This window comes from Octopus sinensis, linkage group LG13 (assembly GCF_006345805.1).
Source record: "Octopus sinensis linkage group LG13, ASM634580v1, whole genome shotgun sequence".
Lineage (NCBI taxonomy): Eukaryota > Metazoa > Mollusca > Cephalopoda > Octopoda > Octopodidae > Octopus > Octopus sinensis.
This window is the reverse complement of record NC_043009.1, coordinates 34,383,949-34,403,165: the sequence shown is the minus strand read 5'-3', so window position 1 is coordinate 34,403,165 and position 19,217 is coordinate 34,383,949. Positions and strand designations below refer to the sequence as shown.

The window sequence follows — 19,217 nt, the reverse complement described above, 5'->3', positions numbered from 1 at the left end:
AATATGGATAAGGTAAATTATACTGCAGTACATTTTTGTTTCTTATTTGAAGTGTTTAAGTTTATTTCACTTGCATATGAAATAACATCTTTATCTTTAATACACTGAAACATAAACCACAGCAAATTAAAGTTTCAGAACCAATTCTGTGAGCTTCTTACATATGTATTTTCTAACAATTTTAGATATTTTTTGATAGTTGGTGCCCCTATGTGGTTTGTGGTCGTGAAATAATATAATTTTATGTATATCCTAAAAAGACAAAGTGATCAAGGCTGGAATGACTCTGATCAAAGACATTCTAGCCTTATGAAATTTGTGGTACTGGAGGCTGAAATCTCTCTTTTTTCATATGGTATTGATAAGTAACAATGCCTCATAGTTTAAATTCTGTTTATAAGTTATTGATGATTAAATTTTTATGAAATTCTAAGAAAATGCAAAGTAGTGTTTAAAGCAAAGAAGTGAAAATGAATTATAAAAGATATTTATAAGTAAAGGATATTTATTGTATGATGGCATTTGGTTGTAATTCTGCCCCCAGAACTATACTTGATGATGTGTACAGATATATTTTCCTCTACTTATGTTTGTGGTCCATATTTTTCTCGTGTGAAAGGATAGATATAGAAAGTATTGGGCCATCCCATAAATAATGCGCTTTTTTTTTCAATTGCATGAAATAAAAGTCAGAAGGGGATGGGATAAACTACCTGCATTAACTTGCAATAAAAGCAAGGTAGTAATTTTACCTTGCGCTTATTCTTAGTGCAAGTTTTGAGAGTGCAATTTGATTTTAACAGTCAGCATATTTTGCTCTATGAGTTCAATAAAGGCAACGACGCAATGGAAAGTGTGAGAAATATTAATGCAGTATATGGGGATCGGACAATAAGTGTAAGCCATTGCTAATTTAATTGGAAATTGTTCTCTAATTAAAGTAAATGGTAACTCTTCACCAACAGAAGCAAAAGTAATGCCTGGAATAAGCAGTTTTTTTTTGCAATGAGAGCCTTCAGTTATAATTTTTGTCTTAATGATGTTTCCTTGAATGTCTTGAGTAATTAAACAGGTACCATTGCACATACCACTAGCTTGGTCGATTGTATATAGTAGGATAATTATAGTGTTAGTCTTTAATTTTAACCCATTAATGCATAGCATTCAGAAAAATGGACGCCGGAAAAATTACTATTGCTTGTTAAGTAAACTACCTATTGAGCTTATTTTTGGTATGGTCTGCCTCTAAACTAGTGCTCTATGAGTGAGCAAGCACTGCATACAAACAAACCAACTATACATACGAAACAAGTAATAGTAATTTTTCCTGCATCCATTTTTCTGGATGCTATGCATTAATGGATTAATAGTGTGCTGGCAAACCTGAAACAGTGTATTTAAGTACTCTGTAATGAATTCTGAAGTCATTTTGATGTTGAAATTGTTTCTATATATCACCAACCATTGTCTCTGTCTTCAAAACCCCTGATGACACTTTTTTCACTTATTCTAGTTTTGTTTACTTTTTGAGTGTTGTTCATGTATTGCTTTGCATTGTTAGACATGGCATATAAAGAGGTGTTAATCTGCCAGAATGGAGGTTCATTACATCGCTCTAAATACTCATCTCCAATTTCATTAATAGCTCTTAATATTGTCTTTGTTCGTCTCTCTCTCTGAGGGAGTATTTCAAAGTTAAAGTTATTTTTTTCTTGAAATATTTTATCAAGGACATATTTCACTGATACAATCTCTGACCACTGCAACAATGATCATGAAGATTACTAGTAGTAGTAGTAGTAGGGGGGGGGCAGTGGTCAGCTGTCATAGCCTGTAATGTAGTTTCGCTAGCAGGCAGCATGGTATTTGTTGGAATGTTGCTAATTGTGAAACCACATGCTTTTGTTTATACTGTTTGGAAAAAAAATATATTTCACCTCTTTTTTTGGATAAAGTTTCATTCATTATCACTCTTCTTATGTTCAACAAATGTTGCTTGTTGGCATAATTATTCAAGTGTGTGTGTGTGTGTGTGGAGGTGCCATCCAACTAAAATGCAAATATATGGGAAATTACCACCTGTGTCATCTCTTGTGAAAGGTAGGAGAGTCCAGTTTGCTGGACATTGTTGTAGAGCTGAAAAAGAAGTAATTTCTACTCTTCTCCTCTGGAAGCCATCTACTCGCAACACCAGAGGGCGCACACTCTCCTACCCTGATGTAATCTCCAGGGATACAGGCATCCAGCAACAGGACCTCCGTAATGCTATGATGGACCGTGAAGTCTGGCGCAACATAGTAAATTCCATTGTCTCGACCACGGTCGAACAATGATGATGATGATGTGTGTGAGTCAGTCAGTCAATTAGTCTCCCCCACCCAGCATTGATTTCTAACCAAGATCCAAGTCTTCTTCACTGGAATTGCAACATCAACAGGGTATTGTTGTATGTATGTATATGTGCGAATCTGGATGTTTTGTTTTATGTATGTATTCTCATGTATATAGTTGCATGTCTAGACATGCTCATTTTTACAGTTCCAGTGATGGCTTGGATATTTCATCTTTGAATCACCTTTCTCCTTTCTGGTTTTGATAAGCCTTATTTCTCATGATTGGTACTAAGGCAGTGTGTTACATATCTCAGTGCTCTAATAATTACAGGTATAAACCTGAACTTGTAATCTGGATAGAGTAACTGCAGATTTCTCAATAGCTCAAGGTAGATATTTTCCTTTTCACTGATCTTTAGCTTTATGTTAACATCCACTGGGCAGCTGATTTCCAAACTATACTCAGTTTCTCTTTTCTATCCCAAATCACTATGTCTGCTCTGTTATGTTTGCATTTTATTGAGGTTTTCACTGGGACATTCCTCCAGTACTTCTCTTTATTATGAGAGGCTATGGCTTCTACCATATTGTGGGTTCTTATTTCTTTGGTCTCAGGGTTATCTTTCTGATGGATCTCATTATTACAGTGTCTTAGCTACAACATCATTTCTCATCAGTTGATAACACTGTTATAATAGTTTTGGACAACTGCTTATGATGTGGGTGATATCTTTGGTGTTAACTCCACAAAGTGTGCATTGGTTATCACATTTTACTGCTTTTCCTGTGTTTCTGTCCCTTTTGTGCATCAGTTATTCTGTTGATATTTCCTGATCCTGGATTGCAAGCACATACCCTTCAAAGTGGGAGGTAGTAATCTGGTTGTTGGTCCATAAGGCTGCTTTGATAATCAATGTTACTATCATCCCAGAGCTTTCTACTAACATATCCATGCATGGTCTTCTGCTGATATACACTCATCCTTTCATCTGATTATACATTGTGGTAGAATCTTGTGACTTCTTGAGGCATGCATTTAAAGTTATCAGACAAGGAGTGTTGCTAAAGGAGCTGCTTTCCAAGTCTCATGATGTTATCAGCTTTATGTATGCAAACTTAGCCAAAGAATGCACTTCAACATTTGGTGATTAAAAGATGTTGCCGAAGAGATATGATGCGACACTCAGAGGCAGTCTGGATTAATGTTAAGCCTCTGCCCCTTGTTTTTGTTTTAGGTAGAGATAGTCTGTGTCACTGTCAGTATGGAAATTATGTGTGCTGGTTAATATCTTCTGGGTTTTCACATCAATGGCTCGGATCTCATCAAGCATCCAATCAAGTGGCCCAAATACTGGTTTGAGTACTGGCACTGCAAACACATTGTGGGCCACTGTTTTACTGAATGCAGAGAGTTCCGAGGTCTGTATTTTCTTTATTCAGCTATAATATTCTTTAGTAACACATATTTTATATCTGTGTCTGTCTGTTCATCCGCCCATCCATCCAGTCATCCTAGGTATATCATTAAATTGCATCCAGTGGTGTGGCTCCAGTTTGAAAGTTATGGGGTTATGGGGTGTGTGGAGCCACTCCTTAATTACCATTGCTCCCAGGTCGTTTTTAACCAGGAATGGTAGTATCTCTCAGGGTCCCATCTATGGGTTTAATAAATTTCCCATGGGTAGAGGAGGCTCCTGTTATTTTTGACAGCCATGAGAAAGGTAGCTCTTCTAGGAGAAAGATACTCTGACATAAACCATGCAGTCAAAATAACACCAGTCATCTGACAATGCTTGTCAATGGAACCTACTATTGCAACCAAGAGAATGGCAAAGTGTTGTACAAACTTTTGACACTTAAACCCAATGATGTACAGATGTCTCATTATTCATTTCATTTCTTGATCTATTTTATATTTTATAAAGTCTCCACCCACAAATGCAAGATTGAAAGTACATCAGAGTCATTAAGCTGAATCTGAGGAGACAGTCGTGGGTGTGTGTGCATGTGTGCGCATTCATGCATATATGCATGAATGCATATTTGTTCGTTCATACTCTTCTGTTTTTAATTATCTAAGTTCTTCCTCTGAGGAAGGAGCTGGTTTCTAATAAAGAAACAAAGCCCCATCATTGTAATGTACTTCTCAAACTATCTGCTGTTTTTTTTTCCAATGTGCCTGGGACCAGTAATGTTTCTTAGTAATATTAATTTATACCAGAAACAATATGTATAATGAATATAATAAAAGTTGACAACTTTTTTCATCGTATATTTATTTTGTAAACAAATAATACAATATTATATAAGCATTTTATAATGTTTCTTTCTTTTCTGGAAACTCACCACATACCAGCAGCTAATGGCTTGCGGACCGGCACCGGTCCACAGACCACCACTTTGAATGGCACTGATGTAGACAAAAACTATGTTGTATTTTGGCCTTGAGGAAAGTCTCACATGTATGTATACATGTTCCATACCCAATGGCAAATCTTCAGTTTTGGACTGGAATTAAGGGGAGCATAGAGTCATCCCTTAATTATCACTACTCCAAGTTCCATTTTGACCTGGAATGGTTATTATCTGCCAGGTCCCACCTATGACTTAAATAGGTTTCCCAGGGCTCCTGTTATTTTTAACAAAGCCTTGAGGAAGGCTGTTCTTCTAGGAGAAAGATACTCTGACCTAAAACTTGAAGTCAAAATAGTACTAGTCATATTTAAGTGTTTGTCATGGGCATCTACTATGGCAACTGAAAGAGTGATAAAAGTATTGCACAAGCAGGGCCGGCCTTAGGCAGTGCAGGGCCCAACTGAGCACAATTTTGGTAGGCCACCTACCCCCACCTCAGAGTTATTTTTTTCTTCATTTTGCTTTCAGGTGCTATCAACTAATCTCGCCTCGTAATATACTGCAGAGGCCATTTTTTCCCCCTTTGCAGCATATTAGGTGATCAGAATAGTGGGTGTTTTATATGTTTAGTAACTGCTATTTTTAGTATACTAAACAGCCACGTTAAGGATGGGCTACCTTTCAGTTTATTTAAAGCCCTGATCATGTTCACAAATTTCATATATTGATTCAAAGCCCTGATCATGTTCACAAATTTCATATATTGATTCAAAGCCCTGATCATGTTCACAAATTTCATATATTGATTCAAAGCCCTGATCATGTTCACAAATTTCATATATTGATTCAAAGCCCTGATCATGTTCACAAATTTCATATATTGATTCAAAGCCCTGATCATGTTCACAAATTTTTCTGGACGACCTATATTCCTTAGAATTAGCCACAGAGCATTTCGATTAACAGTATCGAATGCTTTGCTCAAATCAACAAAGCAATGGTATAGAGCAAGATTCTGTTCAATGCACTTTTCTTGTAATTGTCTGACAGTAAAGATACAACCATCTGTGCCCTTGGAGGAACGAAAACCACACTGAGACTCAGACACTATATTTGGAACTATAGAGGTATTTAAACATTTAACAAAATGTGGGCAAGTACCTTTCCAACCAGACAAAAGCGAAATCCCACAAAAATTACCACAGATCCTTTGGCCCCGATTTATGCAGGGAGACTAAAATGGTATCAATCCAGTCTTGAGGCACTTTCTCAGTTCTCTAACAGTGACAAATTAATATATTTAAGAGTTCAAACATTTTGTCACCCTCATATTTCAAGACTTCTGCACAGATTCCATCAGGCCCTGGAGACCTATTGTTATTCTATAACTAGAAGGTGTTCGCTTTTTTCTATCGTCCTCATGTCAACGGATGAAGGTCTATTCAAAAGTGTAGAAAAATGTTCCACCCAACGCTCATGAATAGAATCGGTGTCAGTCAGAATCAAACGTGCATCTGCTGTTCTCATTGAAGCTATTGAAGAAGATTTTGGGCCATATACCTCCTTAACATAAGAGCACAAACCCTTGGCATCATTTCAGCTGACTGGTTCCGTGCCGGTATCATGTAAAATGCACCATTCAAACATGGTCATTGCCAGTACTACCTGACTGGCTCCTATGCCAGTGGCACATAAAAAGCATTATTCAAGTGTGGTCAATGCCAGTAAAAAGCACCCACTACACTCTTGGAGTGGTTGGCATTAGGAAGGGCATCCAGCTGTAGAAATTTTGCCAAATCAGATTGGAGCCTGGTGCAGCCTTCTGGCTTGCCAGCCTTGTCAAACTGTCCACGATCCCCATAACCACTCACAAACTTTCACATACAAACCTACATATTGGCCCTTACACTAAAAATACAATAAATTTCTTCAAATTCAGTGGCTAACCCAAGCAGCCTTGGATGAATGAATTGATCTTTTGATGTCTTGTGTCGCTTAAGTTTTGTGTGATTTTCTTTTTTTTGTTTTTTTGAAAGAACTTGTAGATTTTTTTAAAAGACTTCAGGGTGACCACCTTTATGAAATATCGCAGTTTAGAATATGGCCCTCTTGAGCGCAGGTTATCCTTCGGCGTGGGGCCCAACTAGAATCAATCAGCTTAATCGGCTTAAGGCCAGCCCTGTGCACAAGCTTTTGTCTCTTAGATCCAGTGACATACAGATATCTCACTATTTGTGAGACAACTATCATGTGATAAGATGAGGCAATCATCGTGTGTGTGTATGTGTGTGTGTGTGTGTGTTTGTGCATGTGTATGTGTGTGTAGTATTTAAAAAGACATCAGTGGTGCATAATAGATTGCCACAGGCTTTCATCTGCTTTATCGATTTCTCACTACAAAATTCCAGAAAACATAATATTACATAAGAGCAACATTTTCCTGTATGTAAAGTTGTATATAGCACTATTTAAACCCTTGAAATTATTCACATATCACAATATATAATATATATACACACACATACATACATACATACATACATACATACACACACACACACACACACACACACACACTACATTTTTTTTAAGTGTGTGTACACATATGAATACTCACTCACTTATACTGTTTATGTTTACTGATATGATTATGTACATACGTACATCTATCTATCTACAGTGTGTGTGTGTTTCTACTGTAACATATGGTTGTCATCCATTCTTGTATCACCAATCTTCTTTCCACATCCTGTCTGCTGCTCTAAAAGTTGGTTCTGTTTGCAGTGCATCTTGTGACTTGCAAGACTCCCTAATCTCCTCTGTATGGTTCCTTGTAAAGGTCAACCTGGGGTTAGCCGTCTCTCTCTCTGGTTAAACATACAACATACACACACACTCTCCCCCACTCTTTATACATCATGTACTTCTACACTGAAATCTATGCAAATCTTAGTTCCTTTCTCTCTCTCAGTGTGTGTGTGTGTGTGTGTGTGTGTAGATCTTTTAATGTATATATTTATAAATTTCTCTTTACTAACTTCTTCTGGTTTCCTTCTCTTGCTCTTGTTCTCTCCACTTCTCTCACTATCACCAACATAGGAACAATTTTCAGATTTTGCTATCATGTAAAAAAAAGACCAAGACATTTTCACTTTATCATCACCATTACTGCTATCATCACCATCATTACCATAGGAAAGACATCTATTTGAACTGCTAGAAATGGCAACCCCAAAATATCACTCACTCTCATTTTAAATAAAGACTTGACACATCAGATAAAGTATTACATAACCTTAAAAAGAGAGAATGACAATAACTGGAAAACCTTCTGTTGTGGATACTGACATGGTTGTGTGACTGAGAAATTCTTTCTTTTGTATTCTTTGCCTAAACCTCCACTTTTACTTAACCTCTCACTTCTTAGAATCCTTTCTCCCTTCTCCTCTCTCTCTTTGTCTGTCTCTTCATTGATTCCACTATTTCTGCCTCTCTCTCTTTCTCTTCAATACCAATATTATTCTCACCCCATTACCATAACTATCAACTATTTATTCCTTATTTGTTTTAAGGCACATCCCTTAGTATTACACAAAAATTACATATACATTTAGTAGGGTAACTGCAAATGTAGCCCCCACCCCACTAAAGGGTGGGGGTGAATGATTTCATTATTATTTTACCAGGATTCACTCAACTCTCTCTGTCTCCCCCCTCTCTCTCTCTCCCAAACTGTTGATTATATAAGTTGAGTGCTACTCGGTTAAATAGAGTGTGTTTGGGTTCAAACTATTCCACTATATTTAGAAGATTTTAAAAGGCATAAGCACCAGGTTTTCCTTTGGGTTCACTACAGATTAAATAAACTACAGATTTAGTCAAATTTGTGATTTGTGATAAAAAAAAAAATACTCCAATCATCATTGTCACTACTACTCATCATCATCATCGTTTAACGTCCATTTTCCATGCTAGCATGGGTTGGACGGTTCAACTGGGGTCTGGGAAGCCAGAAGGCTGTGCCAGGCCCAGTCTGATCTGGCAGTGTTTCTACAGCTGGATGCCCTTCCTAACGCCAACCACTCTGTGAGTGTAGTGGGTGCTTTTTACGTGCCACCTGCACAGGTGCCAGACGAGGCTGGCAAACGGCCACGATCGGATGGTGCTTTTTACGTGCCACCGGCACGGAGGCCAGTCGGGGCGGGGCTGGCAACGGCCACGTTCAGATGGTTCTCTTACGTGCCACCGGCACTGGTATCACAGCTACAATTTCCATTGATGTTGATCGATTTTGATTTTGATTTTTGATTTTAATTAAAGATGATGATTCTGAGATCAAATCGACTTTGCCTTTCATCCTTTTAAGGATAATGAAGTAAATGCCAATCAAGTTTTGAGGTCACTGTAACTGACTAGCCCGTCTGCCCGCACACTAAATCTCAAGTCTTGTGCCTATTGTAGAAATGATTATCAAAGATGATGGATTGCCAGAAATAGAAAGGCAATAGATAAAATGCCTTGTGATTGTTGTTCTGGCTCTTTCCCTTCTAAGTTTAAACCTTGCTAAGTTCAACTTTACCTTTTGTCCCTCTGGGATGATTAAATACCAGTGAATTATGAAGGCCAATACAATCAACCAACTCCCTCCTCTCACATTTTACCTATCTTAATCATTTTCACTATTATTATTATCATTAAGGTGGCAAGCTGGCAGAATTGTTAGCATGCCAGGCAAAATTTTTTATGATATTTTGTCCATCCTTACATTCTGAGTTCAAATTCTACCAAGGTCAACTTTGTCTTTCCTCCTTTGGGGGGGGGGTCAATGAAATAAGTACCAGTTACACACTGGAGTCAATGTAATCGACTAGTGCCCCCCCCCCAAAAAAAAGCAGGCCTTGTGCCTTTAGTAGAAAGGATGATTGTTATTATTTAATTTTACTTTTTTACAGAATGTCTGAAGAAAAATGCCAGTTTCTACCTTAAATACCATCCTGGGGTATGGACAAAAAGTTTAAAGAAGTACAAATGCTGTGACCAGATTGACCGCAATGCTCCGGGATGTAAACTGTCTTTTATTGAGAGACATGGTAAGGTGGCTTCATGTGTCTACAAATACAAAATACACAGTTACAACCCTTTAATTTTCAAATTTTGTTGAGTTTGACTTTGCTTTTTATTGTTCCAACGAAGCACAGGGGTTGATTTCACATTCCTATAATACACCCTAGATGTTAATGGAATGACAATGATGTTAATGGAATGACAATGAAAGAATTGTTTTCAATAAAATACTACACCCAAAATATATAAGTCAGCAAGTGAGCCTCTATGCTTAACTTTTTAGAAACAGCAGCCAAATCTTCCTCAAATCCCCACCGTCTTAGAAAAAGTAACTTTTGGATAATGTGGTCCTGTACATAGGAAAAAGACAAGCTGGTCATGACTTGAATACTTTTGATCATAGATATCTTTAACCCTTTCATTACCAATCCAGCTGAAACCGGCTCTGGCTCTTTAGTACAAATGTCTTGTTTTCATAAGTTTTTAATTAAAATCTTCCACCAAACCTTAGTCACAAATACTGCTCCTAACACTAGCTTAAGATAACTAAGTTACTTTACTAAATTCTTTGTTATATCTAAAATAATTGGGAGAAACACAGAACATCTCAAAATAAATACAGTAACGAAAGGGTTAAACCAGGGTAACCTGAGACTAAAGAACAACAACTAGCTTCTGCATGGCTAATCAGCATGTTGAAAATAGCAAACAAATGCCATTTGAATTTTCCTACTTCCTTGAGGAAGAAAAGGATACATTGGATGAAATAGTCCTTGACCACCTTAAACAGATGCAGTTTGAAATGCTTTTGTTCCGTCAGTGTTAACCTGGAACTAAACAACAATACAATTCCTTACCATATCCAAAGTCAAAATCAGACAAACCAACTGAGACTCCTGTACTGATAGCATGGAAGTAAGGGTCCATCTGCTAGTTACTCAACATTCAAAAAGTATCAGCCAAATTTGCCTCACATCACAACCTTCCATTCTAGAGAAGTGAAAGACACATTTGATGGTGTAATGTAATCCCAGATATCCTGGAAAGAAGGTGGCTCTAAAGGTTATGCGATTTGCTAAAAGTAATAGTCACACTTCTCTCAAATTGTCTTTAAAGATGTGAGGACAAATTGAATAAAATAACTTAGGTACACTGCGCCTGAAAAAATGATGGAATGATTATGGTGAGAATGTTTTTTATCATAGGTCTAATCAGTCAGAGATAGTCTAGAACTAAGCAACAAGGAAAACATATCACACAACAGTATTGTAAATTTACATCTGCAGACATTCGATGCATCATCCAGGTACACTTAAACTATACTCTTGGCTCTAACTCAGAACACACACTACACAGACACACCCAAACCTCATACATGCATGTGCATGCATGTGTGCGTACGTATGTACTAATTTACGTATGTACATGCATATGTATATGATAATGATGATGATCTGAAAAGCAGTTAAAGCACTGTTTGAAATGTTAATTTCAAAGAGCTTTTGGGACTCAAAAGTCACTGATGTGTTCGTGCACAGAAAAAAATACATCTAATAAAAAACAAGAAGTGGTCAAGTTTTGAATCGGAACTGACTACTTCTTTCTCTCTCTCTCTCTCTCTCTCTCTCTCTCTCTCTCTCTCCATATATATATATATATATATATAACTTATAAAATAAGGGCCAAAGAAAAGTTCTAATGCCAAATATGCTGAAAAAAAGGGCTTGTTTTTTCCATGGGTATGAGTAAGTATTTCATTTATGTCTTAGGTATTTATCGCTGAGGAGGGGAAAATTCTTATGAATTAACCCCGAATTGGGACCAATACGGTAATAACAAAATTTTTTAGAAATTTCTATCGGCTTGTTTCGAGACGCATAAATTATAATGGTTATTGACAATTTTGTCTTTTTTCAGCATATTTGGCATTAGAATTTTTCTTTTGTCCTTATTTTATAAGTTATTTATAATTTAACCTTTAAAGGTATTTTTTGATATGCTGGCCATTGATAAAAATTTTTTTCGAAAAAAATTTTATCCTACATTAGTTGTTATATATATATATATATATATATATATATATATATATATATGCACACATTCACATACATTTTATTTGTAGATCAACAAGACCATCATTGGTTTCATGGTGAGAGAAATCTCTCAGCAATTATCAAGCCCGCCACATGCAACACTAGTACTTTCCATGTGACAGGCTTGATATTTGTTGAGAGATTTCTCTTGACAGGAAACCAATAATGGCCTTGTTGACCCACAAATAAAGAATATTCATCCACCAATGCAGTGTTGAGCACTCATTCTCACTGTTTGATATTAGCATGTGTAAGTGTGTGTGTGTGTGTGTGTGTGTGTGTGTGTGTGTGTGTGTGCATGTGCAGGTGTGTGTGACTTCATTCATGTATTTATTTTTTTTCCCACTTATTTTTCAGAAGAAGTTCCTGCTCGCTTAAATAAAGTTCCCTCCACCCACACGGATATGAGTGAATCTAGTAACGAGAAGATATATGTTGCTATCTACGACTACTCGCCATATGATAAACGAGATCTCCAGTTGACCACTGTAAGAGGCTTCCATTCACCTTTTCATTTTTTTATATTTCCAAGATGGTATAATGGTATTGCTGCTTTTGTTGTTGTTATTGTTGTTATATGCAGTTCCAGTTCATCACTGATCTTATCAAAGATATTCCAGTCATAACCACTCCATCCTTTTTTGGGCATGCCTTGTATCCAGTCTAGGATTCATTATCATCATTTTAACTTTGCTTTCCAGACTGACACAGTCTGGACCGGTTATCACATTGTTAATTCTTCTTTTAAGTTACTGCTCTCCTCAGTAGATTGGGGACTATGTCTCATTTATACATCCCACTTTTGGCATGGTTTCTATGGGTACATTTTATCATGGCACTACTATTACATGATCTAATGCCTCCTTCTCTTCTCTTTAAAATGTCAGGATATAATTTAAGAGAAATTTGAGTTTGAGGGACCACATAGTGATTTTCTTGTTGGTTGGAGTAGGTTACAATAGTTATAAGGGAATTGTATATAATCCTTAAATTATATAACACTAATATGTTAAATAAGTTTTCAGATGTGATCCTTTCCTGTAACCATAAATTTCACTCTACATTTCTAAAAACCTATAAAATTAGATCTATCATTTCTATCTTATATCCTAGATGTATAAGGAATATTTAGAAGGCACTTTGCCATTTTGAAGGTTGACATTTTTATTCCTATGGTTATCAACCTCTCATTTGTTTTTTCACCTCCTATATTTATCACGCATAACTCGTTACAGGTAATCTTTATTTATATGTTTTTATATTTCTATATTTTTATGTATGTTTGGTTTTATTCTTTATACCCTTGGAGAATCTTTACGCTTATGCATGCATGATTTATGTTGATGTGTATAATTATATATAATACAATTACCTTGATTGAATACCTTCATTTGTGTGTTCAAGAATCACTTTGACTACCTATGATTTGCGTTTTCAATTTCCTCTACTCTGTATTTTTTTCACATTGGCTCTCTATGATCACTCTGTAAATAGCCCATACTTTCTATAACATACTTGATATTATTTGATAACCAGCTGATCTAGTAAGTGGGGCCTCATATCAGTGAGCGGGGGACGGTGCTCATTGATGCCGTCGAGAGGTAGGCCCCGAAACGGTGCGCATTCTCTCCTGATGACCCCATGCACTTGCTGGCTTTCAGTATGCAGAGTTTTTGACTGGTAGCACTTGCATGTGCAAGTTGTTTGCAAGACATCTATATATATACTAGCTGGCCCTGTGTCATCAAAAATGCCAGCTAATTGTAATATTTTATATATATAAAGGGCACAGAAAGGTTAAAAAACAAATCAAACAGTGCTTCAACTCTGTATGAGTGTGTGTGTGTGTGTGTGTGTGTGTGTGTGTGTGTGTGTGTGCAGGTGTATACATTCATATGTATGAGTAGCACAGTCTGTAGAAAATGTAGTTTTCTATACTTTGTCACAGCCTGCTTCCTTCCTTTTTAAGTGTATCTGTTTACATATATATATATATGTATGTGTAAATGCACATGTGTCTGTAATTCTATTTTTTATGTATCTTTCTAAATAAACATACACAAACACATATACACTTACTCAGATATATAGATATATTTTACACAAACACACACACACACACAAACATTCACATTCCTCCCTTTTACATGCACACACATATACTCACACAGAATTGAAGCGCTATTTAATTTTTGTTTCACCATTGAATTTTCACTATCCCACTTCCATCAATGGATCACCCTTCCTTTCTCATTCATTTGTTGTGACGGAGAAATACACAAGAGTATTATTATAGTAGAAGATACACGATGCTCTCTTTGCCATGTCCTCTCTCTCATTGCTATTACTTTCTCTTACCCCTCTCATTCATGGCTATTACTCTCACTTCTTCTCCTTCACTGAATTACTATTTTCTCTCCTCTCTCTTCACCAGTCACTCCTACTGCATGATTTTGGACAAATATATAAACACACTATGCTCATTATTATATTAGGAGATATATATATGTATGTATGTACGTGTGTGTGTATATATATATATATATATACATCGTGTATCTTCTACTATAATAATACTCTTGTGTATTTCTCCGTCACAACAAATGAATGAGAAAGGAAGGGTGATCCATTGATGGAAGTGGGATGGTGAAAATTCAATGGTGAAACAAAAATTAAATTTTCCTGATGTTTTTTTTGATGAATTGGGTCTATATATATATATATATAAACCCAATTCATCAAAAAAAACATCAGGAAAATTTTTTTAAATTCCTTTCTTTAAATTCTCCGATGCCTTATTTGTACTGGCAGAAGAACCATTCGCATTTTTACAAAAAATATTTATGGAGAGGTCCCAAAAGTTAAACAGTTCCATCCAGTCTGTTCCAAATAAATTTGTCATATTTTTCAACACAAGAGCTTTGGCTTTCAGGGTTTTTCCACAAAATGTAAATTCACTTGTCATTTCACCCATAAAATGCAGTTTTTTACCTGAAACACCTCATGAAATTTTTGAAGTTTCCTTTAATCTAGGTTTCTGTATTTTTCTCCTTGTATCTGTATTAATTATCGTTATATCACTGCCCATATCCATTTGTAACTTGCTATTCACATTATTCATTTTTATGGACACAAATATTGTTTTCTGGGGCTCACTTAAAATTTTGGTTAACAATACATTCTTTCAAGAATGTTTTTGTTTGGCCCTTTTTGTTTTGTTTTGTTATACAGTGTGAACTTTTATGTCCAATTTTTCCATACTCAAAACATTTATGATTTTTAAAAGGACAGTTCTAAAATCTAAACCTCTGCTTCCACAGCATGGATTCGGTCTTGACGTTCATTTCTCCTTTTCCTTATCCATTTCAGGACGACATGCATATATATATATATACTAGCAGTATCGCCCAGCGTTGCTTGGGTTTGTAAGGGAAATAACTATATAAGCATTTTTTAGAGAGTTATAGCCAAAAAATAGCAAAAAAATGCATTAAAATGGAAAAAAATGATGGTAAATTTTTTTTTAAATCGTTGACTCATCGTAGACATTTTTAGAGAGTTACTTCCCTTATATAATAGCGAAAAATGCATTAAAATGGAAAAAAAATTATGGTAAATTTTTTTTTAAATCGTAGACTCATCGTAGACACGCGCTAATACCCAGAAGGGCTCGATATGAATCATGACTATAAGATACCCGGTTTTGGTTAAACTGCACCGCAAAATGTGGGAGTAGTTAGGAATCTAAATCGTAGGAGACAGACACACAACCTTACTTTTATATATAAAGATTATATATATATATACACATACACACATACTATATACTATGGACTTCTTACATTTTCTGTCTACCAATTCCACACACAAAGCTTTGGTTGGCCCAAGGCTATAGTAGAAAACATTTAAGAATAGATATATGTCTAATAAATCCCCCAAAATATATATAAATTGGCATTATGTGAATAAATCAATATCTAGAACAAATGATCCTATAATATTAATCTCTCTCTCTCTCCCCCTCTCTCTCTCCCCCTTTTCTCTCCCTCTCTCTCTCTCCCTCTCTCTCTCATAAAATATTGTGACTTTGACAAAATGTTGGGAGGATGAAAATTACTCAGATATATTGTGTTATCACAAAATAACAGCGATAAACTAGAGGTGAATATAATGTGTGTGTGTGTGGTGTGTGTGTGTGCCAAGTGGCTAATATAATTTATAATTTTGGTATGACTTTACCAAGAAGCAACTAGAAAACAAATGAGAAAAAGATAAAGGTTTACAAGTAAATAAATTATTAAAATCTTTTTTCAATAAAATGTTTGTTAAGGTTACTTAAATTGCAGACCATGCAACCACCAAACAGTATAAAAATATATTAAGAAATATTCCAAGAGTCTTGTTTTATAATTTATATTTCCAACCAGATCTTCACAAAAATACAGACTCGACTTTGGCAGAAATTACATAGTTGTAGATCTATTTGAAAAAAAGAAACTAAAGGATAATTTATGAGATAAATGGAAAAGTCGTTTTTTGATGTTTTAAAACATTTTGGTTATTTCTGAATTTAATAAAACCCTATCATTCTTTCCTCATTTAATAATTTATGAGACAGCTATAAAGATAGTTTGCCATTGTTATCATATCATGTCTAGGCTTCTGTCAAACTCAATAAAGCCACAGCCTTCTTTCTTTAAATAATAATTTGTTTGATAACTATTGGTAAGATAATACAATTCTATATTTCTGAAATGAGGAATTTATATTATGTATTAGTTTAGAGTGGTGTCTTCATCTTACTTGTTGTTTTCACTACGTTTCTGCTGTGTATGCTCCAACCTTCTTCAGGTGTCTTATTATCCAATCAATACAGAGCCAACATAAGACATCAATGAAAACTGCCTACAGTCATAGTGTAGTGGATAAAAGTACTAAAATGCAGTGCAGTCACCTAGAGGTTCTGAGTTCAATCCCAGGCTAGGTGCTAAGATTAATCACAAGACACCTAAAGAAGGCTGGAATGTACACAGCCTGAACGTAATGAAAGAAACATCAAGATGAGGACATCACTCTGACTAATTTATATGTAATATGTTGTTATTATGAACATAGAACTAGGTTCTTCTCTGGCTTAATAAAGAATTTACTGGTGCATTAAGTTTTTTGTTACTGTACTACAGAATTTATATAGATATTTAAGCAACACTGTGTATAGACAAATAGAAACACCTTGCCTGTATATACATTTTCATGGACAGAAAAAGAGGGATAAGCTAGACAAGTTTCAAAACTAAGTTGGGATATCTATCTTTCTGTAGTATAGTACAGCTGTTGAAGAAAACTGGTTACACTCCAGCAATTTATTCATCAACCTCGCTGCCAGCATCACATTATATATGTAAATTGGTTTCTCCATGAACAATTAAAGAGGCCAATCAGTCATGGATGAAATTTCAACACAGGACTGTAACTAAAGTATTGTATATCATGACAATGTGTTTACATCTGTCTATGTATGCAATGATGATTAAAAATCTACAGATGTATTCCGTAGTACAGTGTAGCATTAATAAAGAAGAAATATAATTGATGTAGGTATAGGCATAGGAGTGGCTGTGTGGTAAGTAGCTTGCTTACCAACCACATGGCTCCGGGTTCAGTCCCACTGCGTGGCACCTTGGGCAAGTGTCTTCTACTATAGCCTCGGGCCGACCAAAGCCTTGTGAGTGGATTTGGTAGACGGAAACTGAAAGAAGTCCGTCGTATATATGTATGTGTTTGTCCCCCCCAACATTGCTTGACAACCGATGCTGGTGTGTTTACGTCCCCGTAACTTAGCAGTTCGGCAAAAGAGACTGATAGAATAAATACTAGGCTTACAAAAAATAAGTCCTGGGGTCGATTTGCTCGACTACAAGGTGGTGCTCCAGCATGGCCACGGTCAAATGGCTGAAAGAAGTAACAGAGAGTAAAAGAGTATATAGGTGTAATTAAATATTTCCCTTGAACCTTTCCTACTCTCTCATCACTCTTTTGACCCCATCACACACATATTCATGGTCTCTCTCTCATCCTTTTCACACTCTTAACCCTTTTGTTACTGTATTTATTATGAGATGATCTGTGTTTATCCCAATTATTTTAGATATAACAAAGAATTTAGTAAAATAATTTGGTTATCATTAAGCTAGTGTTAGGAACAGTATTTGTGACTAAGGTTTGGTGGAAGATTTTAATTAAAAACTTATGAAAACAAGACATTTGTACTACAGAGCCAGAGCCAGAGCCAGTTTCAGCCGGGTTGGTAACGAAGGGGTTAATCATCACTCAACTTCTCTGCATACTTCTAGTCATGTTTGTCTTGGTAAAGCACAGATAACATAGAGAAGACCCCTTAGTCTTGCAGAAGAGAAGGCAATTTCTAGAGTACTGGTGTCATGGTAAAATGCTCCCAATGCACTCTGTAAAGTGGTTGGTGTTAAGAATGACATCTGACCATAGTATAAATGCCAAAAATGGAACATACAAGTAAGGTATGATCCTCTGGTCCATCTATCTACGACAATTTCATCTCAATCGAAGGAGAGGGGTTTTCTCCGTCCGGGTTGAGGATCCGTGGAATAAGCTGCCAGACGAGATAGTGAAGATGCCGACGACCGCTCGGTTCAAAGTCTCTCTTGACCGGAAATGGCCTGCACTCTTTGTATGACCATCCTCCCTGTACATAACTCCCTGTCCCCCTACATGGATTTGCTTTTGCTTTTTGAGCCAATTAAATTCAATTAAAAATTTTTTAAAATTAAAATCTAAGAAGGAAGTAACTTTGAATAAGAACTGACTTGAACCCTAACAAACTATCCAGCCCATACCAGCATGGAAAACAGATGTATATGATGGGGTGGCAGTGATTGCTGCTGCTTTCTTCAGAAACAGAGGGTAGGAGAGGTTCAAGGGAAATATTTAATTACACCTGTATACCTACATCAATTATATTTCTCCTTTATTAATGCTACACTGTACTACGAAATACATCTGTAGATTTTTAGCCATTATTGCTTATGTAGACAGATGTAAACACATTGTCATGATATTTATTTATTATACCTTGGTTACAGTCCTGTGTTGAAATTTCATCCATGAATGATTAGCTTCTTTAATTGTTCATGGAGATACTTCATTTAACCCTTTAGTATTCCCATTATTCTACCAAATGTGATGCTTGTTTATTCACATTGCATTGACTTAATCATGCATTATCTCATAGCTGTGAGATTTCTGTGATGTGACTCTTTACTTTGGGAATAATGTTGTAGGATAGGGTAAGAGGCTGGATCTTACTGGTTTTGAACAAAGAGGAGGTAAAATATTT

At 36.0% G+C, this 19,217-nt stretch overlaps 1 protein-coding gene across 1 annotated transcript in view; it reads left to right on the top strand.

The window, feature by feature from the left end:
* The window catches only part of LOC115218386 (tyrosine-protein kinase TXK), a 156,400-nt gene that overhangs the window by 107,942 nt on the left and 29,241 nt on the right, over positions 1-19,217 (top strand). The window contains exons 5-6 of the mRNA XM_029788167.2: positions 9,641-9,778; positions 12,203-12,333. Of these exons, the coding sequence (XP_029644027.1) occupies positions 9,641-9,778; positions 12,203-12,333 (269 nt within the window). The remainder of the gene's footprint in view (positions 1-9,640; positions 9,779-12,202; positions 12,334-19,217) is intronic.